This window comes from Pavona decussata, unplaced genomic scaffold, assembly GCF_977016875.1.
Source record: "Pavona decussata unplaced genomic scaffold, jaPavDecu1.1 SCAFFOLD_91, whole genome shotgun sequence".
Lineage (NCBI taxonomy): Eukaryota > Metazoa > Cnidaria > Anthozoa > Scleractinia > Agariciidae > Pavona > Pavona decussata.
The window spans coordinates 677,501-692,317 of record NW_028145508.1 but is presented as its reverse complement, the minus strand read 5'-3'; the positions used below and the strand labels follow the sequence as shown (position 1 = coordinate 692,317).

General features: G+C 38.2%; 1 protein-coding gene across 1 annotated transcript; it reads left to right on the top strand.

Moving 5' to 3' along the window:
• Positions 1-18: 18 nt before the first annotated feature.
• On the top strand, positions 19-13,048 carry LOC146474070 (NADH-ubiquinone oxidoreductase 75 kDa subunit, mitochondrial-like). The gene is made up of 22 exons (XM_085117345.1): positions 19-117; positions 268-354; positions 976-1,073; positions 1,353-1,460; positions 2,792-2,868; positions 3,593-3,739; positions 4,162-4,239; positions 4,419-4,537; positions 4,805-4,871; positions 5,177-5,276; positions 5,674-5,708; positions 6,276-6,536; positions 7,107-7,158; positions 7,758-7,834; positions 7,981-8,047; positions 8,803-8,865; positions 9,694-9,855; positions 10,263-10,355; positions 10,636-10,693; positions 11,358-11,533; positions 12,231-12,365; positions 12,890-13,048. The coding sequence occupies exons 2-22, from the start codon at positions 279-281 to the stop codon at positions 13,025-13,027; spliced, it is 2,187 nt and encodes a 728-aa protein (XP_084973471.1). The 5' UTR covers positions 19-117; positions 268-278; the 3' UTR covers positions 13,028-13,048.
• The last annotated feature ends 1,769 nt before the right edge of the window (positions 13,049-14,817 follow it).

Here is a 14,817-nt window from a genome sequence, read left to right as displayed (position 1 = left end):
AATGCCCGTATGTAACGGAGAGGTCGCCATCTTGGAAAATTGAAGTAGGTTGTTGTTGAAGATCGCGGGTTATTTTGGGCCCGTTGGAAATCTTTTTCGTCCATAAGAGGCTTGAACGTTAGTAGTAATTACGCTCAATCCATTGTCTCAGCTAATGGGTGGTATTATTTTGATATCTTCACACGTTGAGACGCTTACATAACTTGTAAATTCGATTCCAATACGTCCGTAGTTGTTTTGTTGCTAATAACTATGAAATTGTTCTAGGTTTTTTCAAAATGTGGAGGCTGACTCTGTCAACGGCGGCCAGAGTTAAGCCCTTCAAAGGGTTAACACCCACTTTGCAAGTTGCAGGTAGGACCAGCTTTTTAGAGCTCTGAATTGAAGGTGCATATTGATGCATCGATCCTTGGAGATACACTTTGTACTTGTACAGGGGCATACCGATTGATAGGCATGTGAAATGCCATTTGTAAACATATGAAATGCACAGTAGTATTACTTCGGGGCATTTATACACGATTTAATTGCTATATTTGTACTGATCGATATAGAACATGTACATGTATAATGTTAAGGTCAATACGTCGTAAAAATTGGGTTTAGAGCAGAGCATTTTAACCTACCTGAGGTTTATTTGTTCAAATGCCTCATTGCAGGGCATTTAAGGATGGTTAAAAGGGGCAATAAAATTCTTTGTAACTTTGCTAGAAAATACACTTAAAAGGTAAAAAAAAAAAAAAAAAAATCTCATCACACCCAGATAATTGCTTTCCTCCCCCCCCCCCCCCCTCCCTCACCTATGCCTGGCAGTTAAATTAAGGATGAGTGATAATACTGATTGTACAGTTTTGATGTCAACAACCATATTGTACGTGGAACAGCATAATCTTATTGATGTGGTTGTGTCCATGAGAAAATGCAAACAGTACAAATGTATTTTTACAATCATCATAACTTATTTATTCATTTCAGCTCAAAATTATGCAACCGCTGCTCCAGCTCCTGAGAAAATTGAAGTGTTTGTAAATGACAAGAGTCTGTTGGTTGATCCAGGAATAACAGTGCTACAGGTAAAAATAGTTTTCAGTTTCTTATTGTTATTAGTAACCACTGGCTTGTAAAACCACATGATACATCTGGTAATCATCTCTCAACATGCTAGTTAAAACAGTCTTGATTTAAAGACCTCAAAATTATGTGGAAATGTTTGTAAACAGTAGCACAAAACAATTCTGTTTCCAAAATTTTGTTAATACGCTATAGTCTTCAATATAGTAGATATTAATCAAGATTTACTTCCCCTTTGGCAAATAACCATTAAATATATGTTTTGTACTTTCTTGGCCCAGGCCTGTGCTATGGCAGGGATGGAAATTCCAAGATTCTGCTATCATGACAGACTCTCAGTGGCTGGAAACTGTCGCATGTGTCTGGTGGAAGTGGAGAGATCTATCAAGGTTGGTCAATTCTTTGTTATGTTTGTAAGTTACACTGGCTAGCTTTGTGATTAAAATCTACAGCGGTAAAATGTACTGTAATCACAAACTATGAAATGGTTTTGTGTACAGACTAGGCATGTATAGTACTTGTTAAAAAGTAAGTTGACCTTGTGTATCGGAAGGAATAGTCCAGAGGAAGGTCAATTGTTTTGTGCATTAAGTTTATTGAGGAATCGGTTAAGCGACCAGCTCATTATTTCTTTTAGTGTCACAAGACTCGATTCTCAACTTGATTCATCATTGCCTCGATACTTGATTCCCATGAGTTTAGAGTATTGATGATTGAGTCGAGGATTAACACTTGAAAGAGACTGTAATCTTACTTTTAACCTGTACTGCACATGAATGAACATGAATGAACATGCTGTACCATAAGTTTAATCGTCTGTCACTATGAAAGCTTTATTAACCCCCCAGAGGGATTATTACGCGGGATGCCCTGAAGGGGCATACCGTGTCTAAAAACAGGTTGATTTCTTTCATTTCTTCGTCGTAGCCACAAATCGGTACATTAATTTCTTCATTAAACTCTCCTCTCTCCTACTTGGGATGTATTGTTCTGATTGTCTGCAACAAAAGCAGGCCAATCAAAATCCATTCTTGTTGCGTATATCGCGCGAGAGGGGACCCACTCACCCCTACTTTTGTGATGTCAAAGCATAATTTGATTTATTCATTAATCTTGGATTTAATTGGTGGAGCCATATTGTTAACATGTTATGGACTCAAGTGTGCCGTTTTCAAATGGAAATTTCACCATTTTGAAACGGTAAATCGAAAGAATAACCTCTAAGAAGCACTCGACATTTAAAACAGTGGAAATTGGAGAGTTCCTGGCCAAGGAATTGTGCTTTGTTTGACAGTCTTAGACCACAATGCGAGACTGAAAAGAGGTCATTGAGAAGCTTACGTTATCATAATGGAATTTCAAAAATTTCCGGAGAGCCTGAGTTGCGTAACACAAGGGAAACAACGTAACGCGATCGTCGTGACTCAAACTATTCCATTGGCAAGGATAGTTTTATAAATCTGCGAAGCATACAATATTATTGGAATAAATGCATCTCGCGCAAATGCCAGTATAGGCATCTTGTTTAATTTATGACATAAAGAAGGGACATATAGAAGGGGTGTACATGGAAGTTAGTAGATAGTAGAGGTGGGGTGCCTTATAAAGTTGTTTTGGTGGTCAGTGTTCTTAGCTGAACACGTACCATGTAGCAGGTGTTGCTGGTGAAAACCTTATTAAGAACCCTCCATACCTTCTTTTCTTCCTTTCCTAACATTAGCCTGTTGCCTCTTGTGCAATGCCTGTTATGAAAGGAATGAAGATCAAGACAGACTCACCAATGTCTAGGAAAGCCAGGTAATCATATGCTGGGCTCTCAGTTTGTGTGTAGTTTAATGGTTGTCAAACCAGTGTGATATTATTGCCCTTTGCCTCAGGCTCATTTTCATGATCTAGCTGGAACAAAGGTGAAGAAAAACAATTCAATTTCAAACCAAAACTAAATTTAAACCACAACGAATACATAAATTCACAGATATGAGTTGATTAAATCATTTGCATTGATCATGGTTGTTTGTTGTATGCAATTTGTACTTTTGTACTGTACATCGCTGTAGTTGTATGTGGAGAGGATTTTCTCTAAGGCCTCAATCATCTTGATGTAAAGTTTAAGTCTGTGTTGCATCGTTAAACAAAATGAGTTCCCCTCTGTTTTACCTCTTGACCACCTTTAGAAGAGTTTCTTTGAAGCTTTGAGACTGAGTAGTAATTGAACACTGGGGTCTACTGAAATCACCTCTGACTGCTTTGTATGGTGGCTTTTAAACAGGCCCACATACGAACACTGGATATGCATGTACTTCCTCTCCCACATGCTCAACAGCTATGCAGCACAGAGTTTTCAAGTGCTACAACAGCATAAAATAAGATTGCTCAGATACAGCTGTCATTTGGCACCTGTTATTTTGTTTAAACTCTATACAACACCATCATTTCATTCACTCAAAAGTGTTGTCTCTCCCACTTGCTTGAGGTATCTGGAATCAAAGTAATGTTGTCTCTAAATTTGTGTTGTCACCAGGGAGGGAGTGATGGAGTTTCTGCTGGTCAATCACCCTTTAGACTGCCCCATCTGTGATCAGGGTGGCGAGTGTGACCTGCAGGACCAGTCCATGGCTTTTGGTAGTGACAGAAGCAGATTTGTGGACAATAAATTTTCAGGAAAAAGGTACATTACAAAATTTGCCTGTTACAAAAGACAGATTGTCAAAACTTAATTAAACTTAATTGGGTTATCTTTATGGTCACACACATTTTTGTCATGATTTCCATCATTATGACAAAAAGAAAATTAAGAAAGGTACAGGTGCAGTTTTTAGCATGTCACCAGTATAGAAATTAGCATTATGTTTCCATGAATGGATTCCCACTGATTCATACCATAACTCAACAATGAAGGATGTTCTATTGTGCGGAAGGTCGCACATTCAACTCCATTAGGGACTAAGATTTCTTCTTCATTCCATGCCTATGACTTCCTTCAAGTTCTTTTAAATACATGATTTTTATCAGTAACATTTGTATCACAATTTTATAGTGCTTGCCTCATTTCAACCATATGATGTTCTTTTCTTTAATAATATTCCAAAGGGCTGTTGAAGACAAAAATGTTGGACCACTGGTTAAAACCATAATGACTCGCTGTATTCATTGCACGAGATGCATCAGGTGAGGGGAAAAAGGAATTGGTTTTTGTTACCATCTTATAGTGATTAAAATATAGTGACAGGTATAGGATAACAATGACCTTGTAATCAACTCTTTTTATTTTGCCTTGAGTCTCAAGACTAAACACCTTCTATGTGAGAAAATTATGTTCTGAAACTGAAATCCTGTTTTCACTTTAGATTTGCAAGTGAGATAGCTGGTGTTGATGACCTTGGTACAACAGGGAGAGGAAACGACATGCAAGTCGGAACATATGTCGAGAAAATGTTTAAATCAGAGCTGTCAGGAAACGTCATTGGTATGTCAAGTTTTCAGTGCAAAGCACTCACCTTACACATTTCCAATTGGACTTCACATTTGTCTTTAAAGGAATGATTCCTAGAAATACACCTGTGCATACAGATTTTGTTTTGGATAAACTTAATCTTGCAGATAATTCACGCCCCCAGTTTTGAGCAGAATTTTTAGCTTAAATAAATGTTTCAGCTTACCTTCTCATTTTTAAAGCACTCCCTGTGTCACAATTATAGAAAAAAATGTCAATTAATTTTCTTTTCTTTTTCAGATTTGTGTCCAGTAGGGGCATTGACATCTAAACCTTATGCATTTACATCGAGACCTTGGGAACTAAGGTATTTTTTTTGGACCTGTTGTTACTGATTACATGTTCAAGCATCTAAAGAAAGTCAGTAATCAAATAGCTTCCTTGAAAGTCAGTGGTCAAATAGCTTCCTTGTGTTTATATATTGTTTTGTATATGTACCTACATGTGTACTTTGAATAGAAATTCCTAAAAAACAAAATTGGTTAATGAGAATTGTATTGGGGATCAAAATTGCTGACACATTTTACCAGACATTAAATGGTTTTAAGTAAATATTGACACTTTAATAACTGTTTTACTGAATAGTTAGATTAATGTTATCTATTATTGTAGGAGAACTGACTCTGTGGATGTGATGGATGCAGTTGGAAGCAATATTGTTGTCAATACACGCTGTGGTGAAGTTATGAGAGTTTTACCAAGGATGAATGAGGTACACTGTACACTGTATAATTTTATGTACATAATGACAACTTATTTCTATGGTAGCGGAAACATTTTGTGTTGTGGTGGTTGTTGTTGTTGTTGTTCTTCTTCTTCTTTGTCTTTGTCATCATCATCGTCTTCGTCTTTGTCTTTATCTTCGTCTCCTTTTTCTTCATCATCATCCTTTTCCTACCTCAGTGGTATAAAGAGCTTCAACAGTCCTATTCCTCTCCCACTAGATGACAACCATTTTATGGGCATTATTTTTTGTAAGAATGTGTTAAAATGATAAATGGCATATGAGAAATCAAAGAATAGGGATTCAGTTGATTGGATCTCAGTTTCATACCACAGCATACCAAATGCACTGCATTATTTTGAAAGGAATTTTTTTTTCCATTTAGGATATAAATGAGGAGTGGATTTCAGATAAGACAAGGTAAGTGAAATAGTGAGAAGATTGTGTTCGACTAAATGTAAGTTTAAGTGGGATGGTTTTTGCATCCTGCTACATGAAAGTTGTTTCTTTACAAGAGAAGGTGTTTCTTAGTATCTTTTTCAACCAAGGTATGTAAATCGGCAACAAAAAACCATGGGGAAAAAGTCACAAAATTGCAATTATAAATTATTGCACTGGCATCCCATCCAAAGGTTGAAAATGCTTCTTACAGCTGTAGCTTCTATTGATTCTTTGTACATGTACCTTTATCTGGACAATAAAGTATTCATTGACACTTCAATTCTTTGGTCTCATTGTTTTAAATTCCTTTTGTATGATGTATTACCCAGTTTATACAAATATGCACCTCTTATCAACTTTACCGATTTAGAGAATTTGGTGGTTCTAATGAAATATTCTCCTCTTGATTTAAATTTTGTTAATTTTGAAACCAATTTATTTTCATTGAGGTTAATCTTGGCCATCTCTCTGCTGTACAATAATGTGATGTGGTTGTAGCCAACCATGTTGTTAGCACTACTCAATGGATAACATCTTTCAAAATAGATTTTCCTATGATGGCCTGAAACGTCAGCGTCTCACCAAACCATTGATGAAAGATGGCAGTGGCAACTTAGTCCCATGCTCGTGGGAAGAAGCCTTGGTAGAAGTCGCCCAGAAACTGACTCATCTTAATGGTAATGAGATAGCAGCAGTAGCTGGTGGATTTGCTGATGCTGAAGCTCTTGTAGCTTTGAAAGACTTGCTCAACAGTCTTGACAGTGAAGGGCTGTATACTGAAGAAGGTTTCCCATCTGATGGCACAGGGTTAGTAACATTAGTGTGTGGTACAGGGGGGTGTGAAGTGTTGAGTTAATGCTCTACCTGTAGCTTTGTTGGATTTATGACTTTTAATAATAATAATAATAATAATAATAATAATAATAATAATAATAATAATAATAATAATAATAATAATAATAATAATAAATAAACTAACAAAATAAATAAATAAATGAATGGATGAATAAATAAATAATGGGAATTTCAGTGGCACATCCACAGAGTGGCTATTTGTGCACTATTTCCAGGTCGAAATGGAATTTGGAAAATATGTTAGTTTTTGTGGAGGGAGGAAAACCGGAGTACCCAGTGAACAACCCTCAAAGCAGGGACAAGAACCAACAACAAACTCAACCCACATATGGCATCAACACCGGGAATCAAACCCGGGCCACACTGGTGGGAGAGGAGTACTGTCACCACTGCACCATCCCATCTGCACTGTTCCCCTTTTATAGCACTCAGCCTTAATTGCAGACATTGACATTGTGTGGAATAGAGTAATCCAAGATAAGATTTTATTGCACATTGTTTAATGACTTTGGTCTCTTTCAGAACCGACTTCAGATCCAGTTACATCATGAACAGCACCATAGCAGGCATTGAGGTGCGAGAGATAGATTCTCATCTTTTTTAATAATTCTCAACATAGTCTGAGAACGAGTCTCCTACGCTGCTGTTATTTGGGTTGGCGTGCAATTACAGTGTAACACTCCTCCCCGTTATTTTTGGAAAGGAACATTGCATGACGTGATGCGACAAATAACAGCTGCATGGGAGACTATTCTTAACAGTGACTCTACATGTAAATTCTCATTCATTTGAAGTTTCATAATGCTAATGTATAAAAATGAATGTTTGAATCATATCACAACAAAAATCCTTATAAGAAAGTACAGTGTGTATAAAGGTTAGCAGATTACAAGAGTCTCAACATTGTTGCTGACAGTGTTGCATGAGGCCTTCTTGTCATTATCTATGAGTGTGGTGAACTGACCAATGCAGAGATATTTAGAACAAGAATGTACAATGCAGAGATTTATCACCTGGAAAAATTAATGTGCATGAGTTGTGCAGAAATGTTCAGGACTAGCTTCCCATTCTCCCAGTCTAATATGTAGTTGTACAAGTTCTTGTCAGTATTTTAATTGTAAAAATGGGTTTAGATGTTGCTCACACATCACACATTTTTTATTTTCTTCTTAGGATGCAGATGTTTTGTTGATAGTTGGTGCTAATCCTAGATACGAAGCTCCACTGGTGAATGCACGCATTCGTAAAGCGTAAGGAAACTCCTTTTGTCTATCATTGTTAAGGATAGACCAGGTAAAAAATCACCAATGCATATTATGCCCTTGGCAGTGAGATCAAAATTACTTTCTTCTGCAAACCAAGATAATTGACATGTTGATTCTGGATCATTTTGTAGATGGATGCACAATGACCTCCAAGTTGGAATGGTTGGCACTAAAGTAGATCTCACATACACTTATGAGGTACTGTAAAAAACTCTCTCAGTTTACACTGTATGATCTTTTTGATCACTTTAACAACCTTACTCAGTTGTATTTTATGTAATATTATATCAAACACGAGAAAACATGTTTCATCAGATATCCAAACACTGAAAAAACAAGGCGGAGCCGAGGTTTGTTTGAACGACTTTGAGGTGTTTGGATATCTGATGAAACACACTTTTGAGTGTTTGATATGGCTTCTCAAATAATCAAAAATTCCTGGAAAAATTCAAGGCTAAAGTTTGCAAAATTTTATGGTAATTAGGAACATACATCTAAACCACGGTCACAGAAATGATTTTATTTGTTTTCTCTTGATGAATTATTAATAAGTTTGAGATCAAAGGAAGTTCCCTTGTAGTCACTCCAGTCAGGTCTTATGTTCCATTTGGCACAAAGAAGTTAGGTGAAGGTGCTCCCATACAGGATGAAAGCCAAAGGTGCCATACCCCAAAATATGTGAATATTCCTGTGGCTTGCCTTGAATAGTCTGCCAGCCCCCTCCCCCCACCCCTTGCTTGTTGCTCTTGATTACAATTTTACCAGTATATCCAGATGAAGGCTGTGACTGACTTGGCCAGGTGATTCAATAGTAGCATTCATGCCAAATACATGCTGGCTCTGTGGCAGTACTTTCCATTTAATATTTTCATTTTGGGAGCTACACTGGTCGGAGAGGCTTCATATATCTGTATTCATATCATTAGTGACTAATTCTCACCCACATTTTTTAGCATCTTGGGGATACAGCAAGCACTCTCAAGGATATTGTGTCAGGAAACCATGCATTTTCAAAGGTAAGGTAACAGAATCAGTAGACTTAAATTCTGATGAAACTTATTTGCTGATCAATTCAAAACTTCAACATCTCCCTTCTGTGTATTTGAGCTTTGGAAGATTGGTTGTTCAACCCCCCACCCCACCCCTGGTGGGGCCAAAGGCTTTTCAACCACATTTTGCAGCAGACCAAAGAGTTAATTTGCCTAACCTCCCAGGCCAAGATCAAATTTCTCACTGTCCAAGTAGTAGGGTATTGCTGTTCAGAGGGAGAGGGGATACTGAAGTTTTGAGTTGATGGATACATTGATGTACTTGCCAAAATGTTTAAGAACTCAATCATCAATCATCAATCAATCAATAATCTTTATTTATACACGATAAGTATTAAAGCGACGCTTCGCTTGTGGGGTCGTGTCTAAATAATTAAATGAGATAACTAATGAATTAGAAAATAAATAGGATATACACCAGCTAAAATCAATTAGGTACTTACTACATACAAGTCTAAAACGATAAAAGCTTAAAATTCTAAAGTACAAGGTGGTATTCTAGTGTCAGCTAATCATTAACACTAATTATACTTAAAATCTTCCTCCCTTCTGGTTAATGTTTGAGGGGAGATACAGTCGAAATCTAGGTGTAGCAGAGTCTTTGACCGTCTTGCCATAATCGCATATTTCTTAACATTGTCTATATCTTCATTGAGTTGAGGAACCAACGTGTTCCAAACTATTGCTCCTCTACGAGCTACAAAGTTCCTCATGTCATAGTCATGTTATGTCATGTTATGTCAAGATGTCTCTTGTTATTTGCAGTACATGTACCTGTGTCATTTTTCTCTGCAGGCTTTGGCGAATGCCGAGCGTCCAATGATTATAGTGGGTAACACAGTTCTACAGGGACAGGAGGGTACAGCCATCCATCAGATAGTAGCTGACATGTCACTTAAGTTGAAGAAATCTAAGAAGGTTGAAAAAGACTGGAAGGTCCTTAATGTATTGCATAGGGTATGTAACACCATACGTGCCTGTAATGTGTAAAGGTGTGTTCAAATAGTACATTGTATTTAGTATAAATCTACTAGTGTTCTATTAGGAATGCTGTTCTCTTACTCTTAATTGGCTACACTACTCACTATCTATTCTGTTGTAGATTGTGAGTAGAGTGAGTAGTGCATGACGTGACCTATTTTTTTATTGTTCAATAAAGACATGAATCTGTCTATAGCTCTGTCTTGTCTTGTTAGATAATTCACTCTAAATTTCTATGCGTGACAGTTGATTCAGCTTCACCCTCATCAACTATCACGGGATAGAAATTTTGAGCTCGTAATCTAATTGTTAAGTAAACTGGGTTTTTTTGTTGCCTTGTATTGCTTCGGCCAATCTTTTTCTCATTTTCATATTGTTGTTAGGTTGCCAGCCAAGTGGCAGCTCTTGACATAGGATACAAACCAGGAATTAGCAACATGACAGAGAAACCCAAGCTTCTGTTTCTGCTTGGTGCTGTAAGTTACATTTATTGTGTGTTGCATGAGTGGAGTTTTTTCCCTTTACTTGAGTGGTGTGGAAGTGAGAATTTCAGCCTGACACGGTTTCTTATTCCAAGTGTAAAATTAATATGCCAGTCAAATATTAAGCACAGTTTTGGGCGGTCAGGGTTAATATTGGTTGCTTATTGGGTAAGCAACCTAATAACAGATCCAAGCGTTTTACAAGTGTGTTTCTAGTCGCTCTGAAATGCTGTTTCGTATAACGAAGAGAGTTATTTTCATTTAATTTGAACAGGATGCTGGCCTGGTGAAGCGGGGGGACCTTCCTAAAGATTGTTTCATTGTTTATCAAGGTATGGGTTTTCTTTTTTTTTTTTTTTTTCAATTCTCCTTGGATGCGATTTGCATGCATTCTTTTTTCCTTTTTGTGCACTGCAGTCCTATGATTCATTTCCTACTATACTTGCCAACTTGACATGGTTATCTCTAATACTCCCCTGTACTTAAAAATGAAACTCAGATCTCATCAGGTGATAGAGATAATTAATTTCTCTCGACGTTGCCGGTAATGAACTACAGCCTGCGGCTCGTGGTTCCACTTGAGTTTTGAACATTATTTGACGTTATTTTATGGTCTGTAAGAGTATAGACCATAGAAAACTGCCGTCGATTTGTTTTTTACAATAACATGGAAAAAGTACGAGCGGAATTGGTTTTAATTTGCGTTAAGAAAGCACGTGCGTTATATCTGACGTAATTTTTATTGTCTGTACTCTTATAGACAATAGCTACGAGCCAATCAGCGCGCGGGAATTTGGACAGTTATTGTGAAAAATATGATTGACCATGATACATGCACGTCCGTGTTGGTTTCATGGTTTAAAGTCTGAAGCATACCGTTTGATATATAACATGTTAGACCCCTTACGTTTTCTTCTCATTGGACATATCCAACTACACTGAACAACCTTCCGCGAATAACTCCCCCCCCCCCCCCTCCAAATAATCCATTTTCAGGTCACCATGGTGATCATGGTGCGCACGTGGCTGACGTCATCCTTCCTGGCGCCGCGTACACCGAGAAGACCGCTACTTACGTGAACACAGAGGGGAGGGCACAGCAGACGAGAAGGGCTGTCACACCACCCGTGTACGCAAGAGATGATTGGAAGATCATCAGAGCGCTATCAGAGGTAAGCTCATGTACAAAAGGCCAAATGTTGTTGGGAAAAAAATCGCATTATTTCTGTATTATTTTACTCACCACTTGAATAGGAATAATTCCCATTGTTAAATATTCACCACCTTGCTTTGCATTCTCTAAAATCTTGGTGTTCATTGGGTGTTCGGTTGTTCTCGTGAACAAGAGGAGGCCTACACTAACATCCCCCCAAAAACAAACCCCTGTTCTCGAAATTGTATACCTGCTGAAAGCGTCTTGTCAATAGCAAAAGTATGACTCTCTAAGTCCAGATTAGTCTCTTTTCCGAAGTCTAAGTAGACTTAGCTTGCTGTCATTTATTTGTTTTCCTTGCTTGTTTATCGGTGAAGATAAAAACAGGTTAAAGCCGTTGGAACTTGATTGTGGCTTGCACGCTCCTTCAAGTTCCTTCAACAGTATAATTTCTTTCCCCAGATATGAGCTACATGTATGTTATCGCGTGCTTATACACGGGTTAACGTATCTTGCGTCAGACTGGTTTAAAACCTTACAAAACTTTTGTTCGCCTTAATTTACAAACTATTGTCACTTAAACCTTACGCTGCCTGAACGCATGTAAAAGTAATGACTATACAAAAGGTCATTCAGGGAGTGGAACGCACGGTCTACCATTATGTCTAGTGAACAATTAACTATTGGTAATTTGCTCTTTTTGTCCCCGTCAACAGATTGCTGGCAAAACCCTTCCCTATGACAACTTGGAAGAAATCAGGCGAAGGCTTTCTGAAGTTTCTCCGAACTTGACGCGTTATGGTGATGTAGAGGAGGCGAACTTCTTCAATTTGGCTTTGGGTTTGATGCAGGTAATAGAAGAATTCAAACTGTTTTGTGCGGTTTCCAATTGAGTGTCGTAAAAGAAAAACCAAAGTTATTACTCTGGCCAATCGTAACAGATGCAAACAACACAACGAGCCAATCAGAATTCGAAGCAAATACATGTAACTGGCGCCAAGCGCGGGAAAACGCGTGCGGCCAAAACACGATTGGTTTTGGTTTGGATTCCCATTGGTTTAGAAAGTGGCGCGAGTTTTGTTAACCAATCACAGAGTGTAGTAATGCAAATCCAAAGCAAAGGCGAAACTACTTTCGGCACTCAATTGAAAACTGCTTCTCAAGTATTTTTGTAGAAGACTTTAATTAAACGTAACGGCCCCTAGCTTTAGTTACCTCGCCCGTAGCAAACATGTTCATACTACAGATCTTTTGTTTTGCTAGTAAAATTTTGATTGAGACCTGCATTAACAGATTATTTGGAAAGCAAGAGAAATGCGAGAGATTTGGTGCGTTTTATTTTGAAAGCCTTCAAACATTCTTCATTCTTTTTCAGAGTTCAAAAGCGCAGCTTCCCAACAAACCACTACAACCCAGCATTCTGGAACTGAAGGATTTCTACATGACAGATGCCATTAGCCGTGCTTCTCAGACCATGGCCAAATGTGTAAACGCAGTGAAGATTATGAACTGAAAACCTTCGAGAAAAGAAAAGTTATAACTCGAGTCTCACCCAATTTGTAAATAAGCCGTTTGTGAATGCCAATTTAACGCAACCTTGACAAACACTGAGTTAGTGATGGGCTTACGTATCTCTGCGTTAAAATGGCACTGATTACTCGAGGCTTTTGAGATAAATTTATATTAAATAACGAGGACTTTGATGACAATTTCAAGGGATTCAAACAAAGGTAAAGAGAGATACAGCTTTGAAGTAGAAAGATCTATAAAAAAATTCTGGCAGATGAGTTCGTTTAACAGGATCCAGTGACGTTTTTAGTGTAAGTTGTTTTATTCCGATGATGAAATTTGACGTCACTTCTGCCTTACAAGTTGGTTTAAAATAGGCCTGTTAATTCAAGTCAGCTTAGTAGCCTATTTCACACTGTAGATTACATTGTAGTAGTAATTTAATGAAGAAACTTTCCAACAAACTACTAGATTCTCAATTATCCTCTCTGTCAGATTATTTTTTGTATAGTTTCATTCATCGAGTGACAGTATGTATTAAACACGGTTTAATTTGAAATATGTTAAGATGTCTTTTGGGTTGTTTTTTATGTGCACGTGCTTCTTCTTCTTATGGAATTTTGCAATTTCCTTGCGATCGCGAAAATCTCTTGGGCCAAATGTGAGGCAATTTCGAAACTGTTTTTCTCAGAGGTGCGGCGTTCCTTTCCAAAAATTTCTTGATATTTTTTAAGCCAAACATCTGTTCTCCCAAAATCAGCAAACTCTAACTTGAGCCATTAAAATGCGTTTGCATGAGCCACGCTCGAAGTCAAAGATGACTCGGTATTTTTGCTAATAAAGTTCCACAGCGGGTTTTTCTCGGTTTTTCTTTATTTCATCTTCTTTTTTGGTTTTTTCTTTTTTCTTTTTGGATAAGCTCGATGAAACTATCCTAACTCTTCGAGGTAGAACTTCCCTGGAAGATTTAGTTGAGTGACGCTTTGGGCAGGAATAACATCAAATTGGTGTTAGCTCACACTTGATTAGATTATGCGTGAGATGTCACGGTATTTGACAATTGTCAAACGTGATCATAAACAGAACACATTTCCCACTTTTTTTGGATCATGTTTACTGTAGGTAGGGTCGGTCGACACTATCGGTCGATGTATCGACCGATATATCGGCCGAGTAGCGGTCCACACTCGGTTGACATATCGGCCGAGTGTCGGTCGAATGTCGGTTCAGTATCGGTTGACATATCGACCGACACTCGGCTGACATTCGACCAACACTCGGCTGATACTCGGCCTTTTGAGCGTCTATTTATCGGCCGATAGTGTCGGTGATCTATCGGTAAACTATCGGTGACCTATCGGTGAGCTATCGGTAGGCTATCGGTGAACTGTCGGCGAGCTATCGGTAGACTATCGGTGAACTATCGGCGAGCTATCTTTGATGTAGCGTAAATTACACACCGGAAAAATTCAATTGCACGTGCGCGCTCAGTCTTGACTCCAAAACTAAAAATCGTATGGCCGAGTATCGACCGAGTATCGGTAAGGTATCAGCAGACTATCGGTAAGGTATCGGCAGACTATCGGTAAAGTATCGATAAGGTATCGGCCGAGTGTCGACGAGACTAAAAACGTATCGGTCAACACACACACCCGTCGATATATCGGCCGATGCTCGACCGACACCCAGTCGAATCGCGGTCGACATATCGACCGAGTGTCGACCGATATATCGGCCGAGTATCTCGACCGATAGTGTCGACCGACACTACCTACAGTTAACATGATCCAAGAA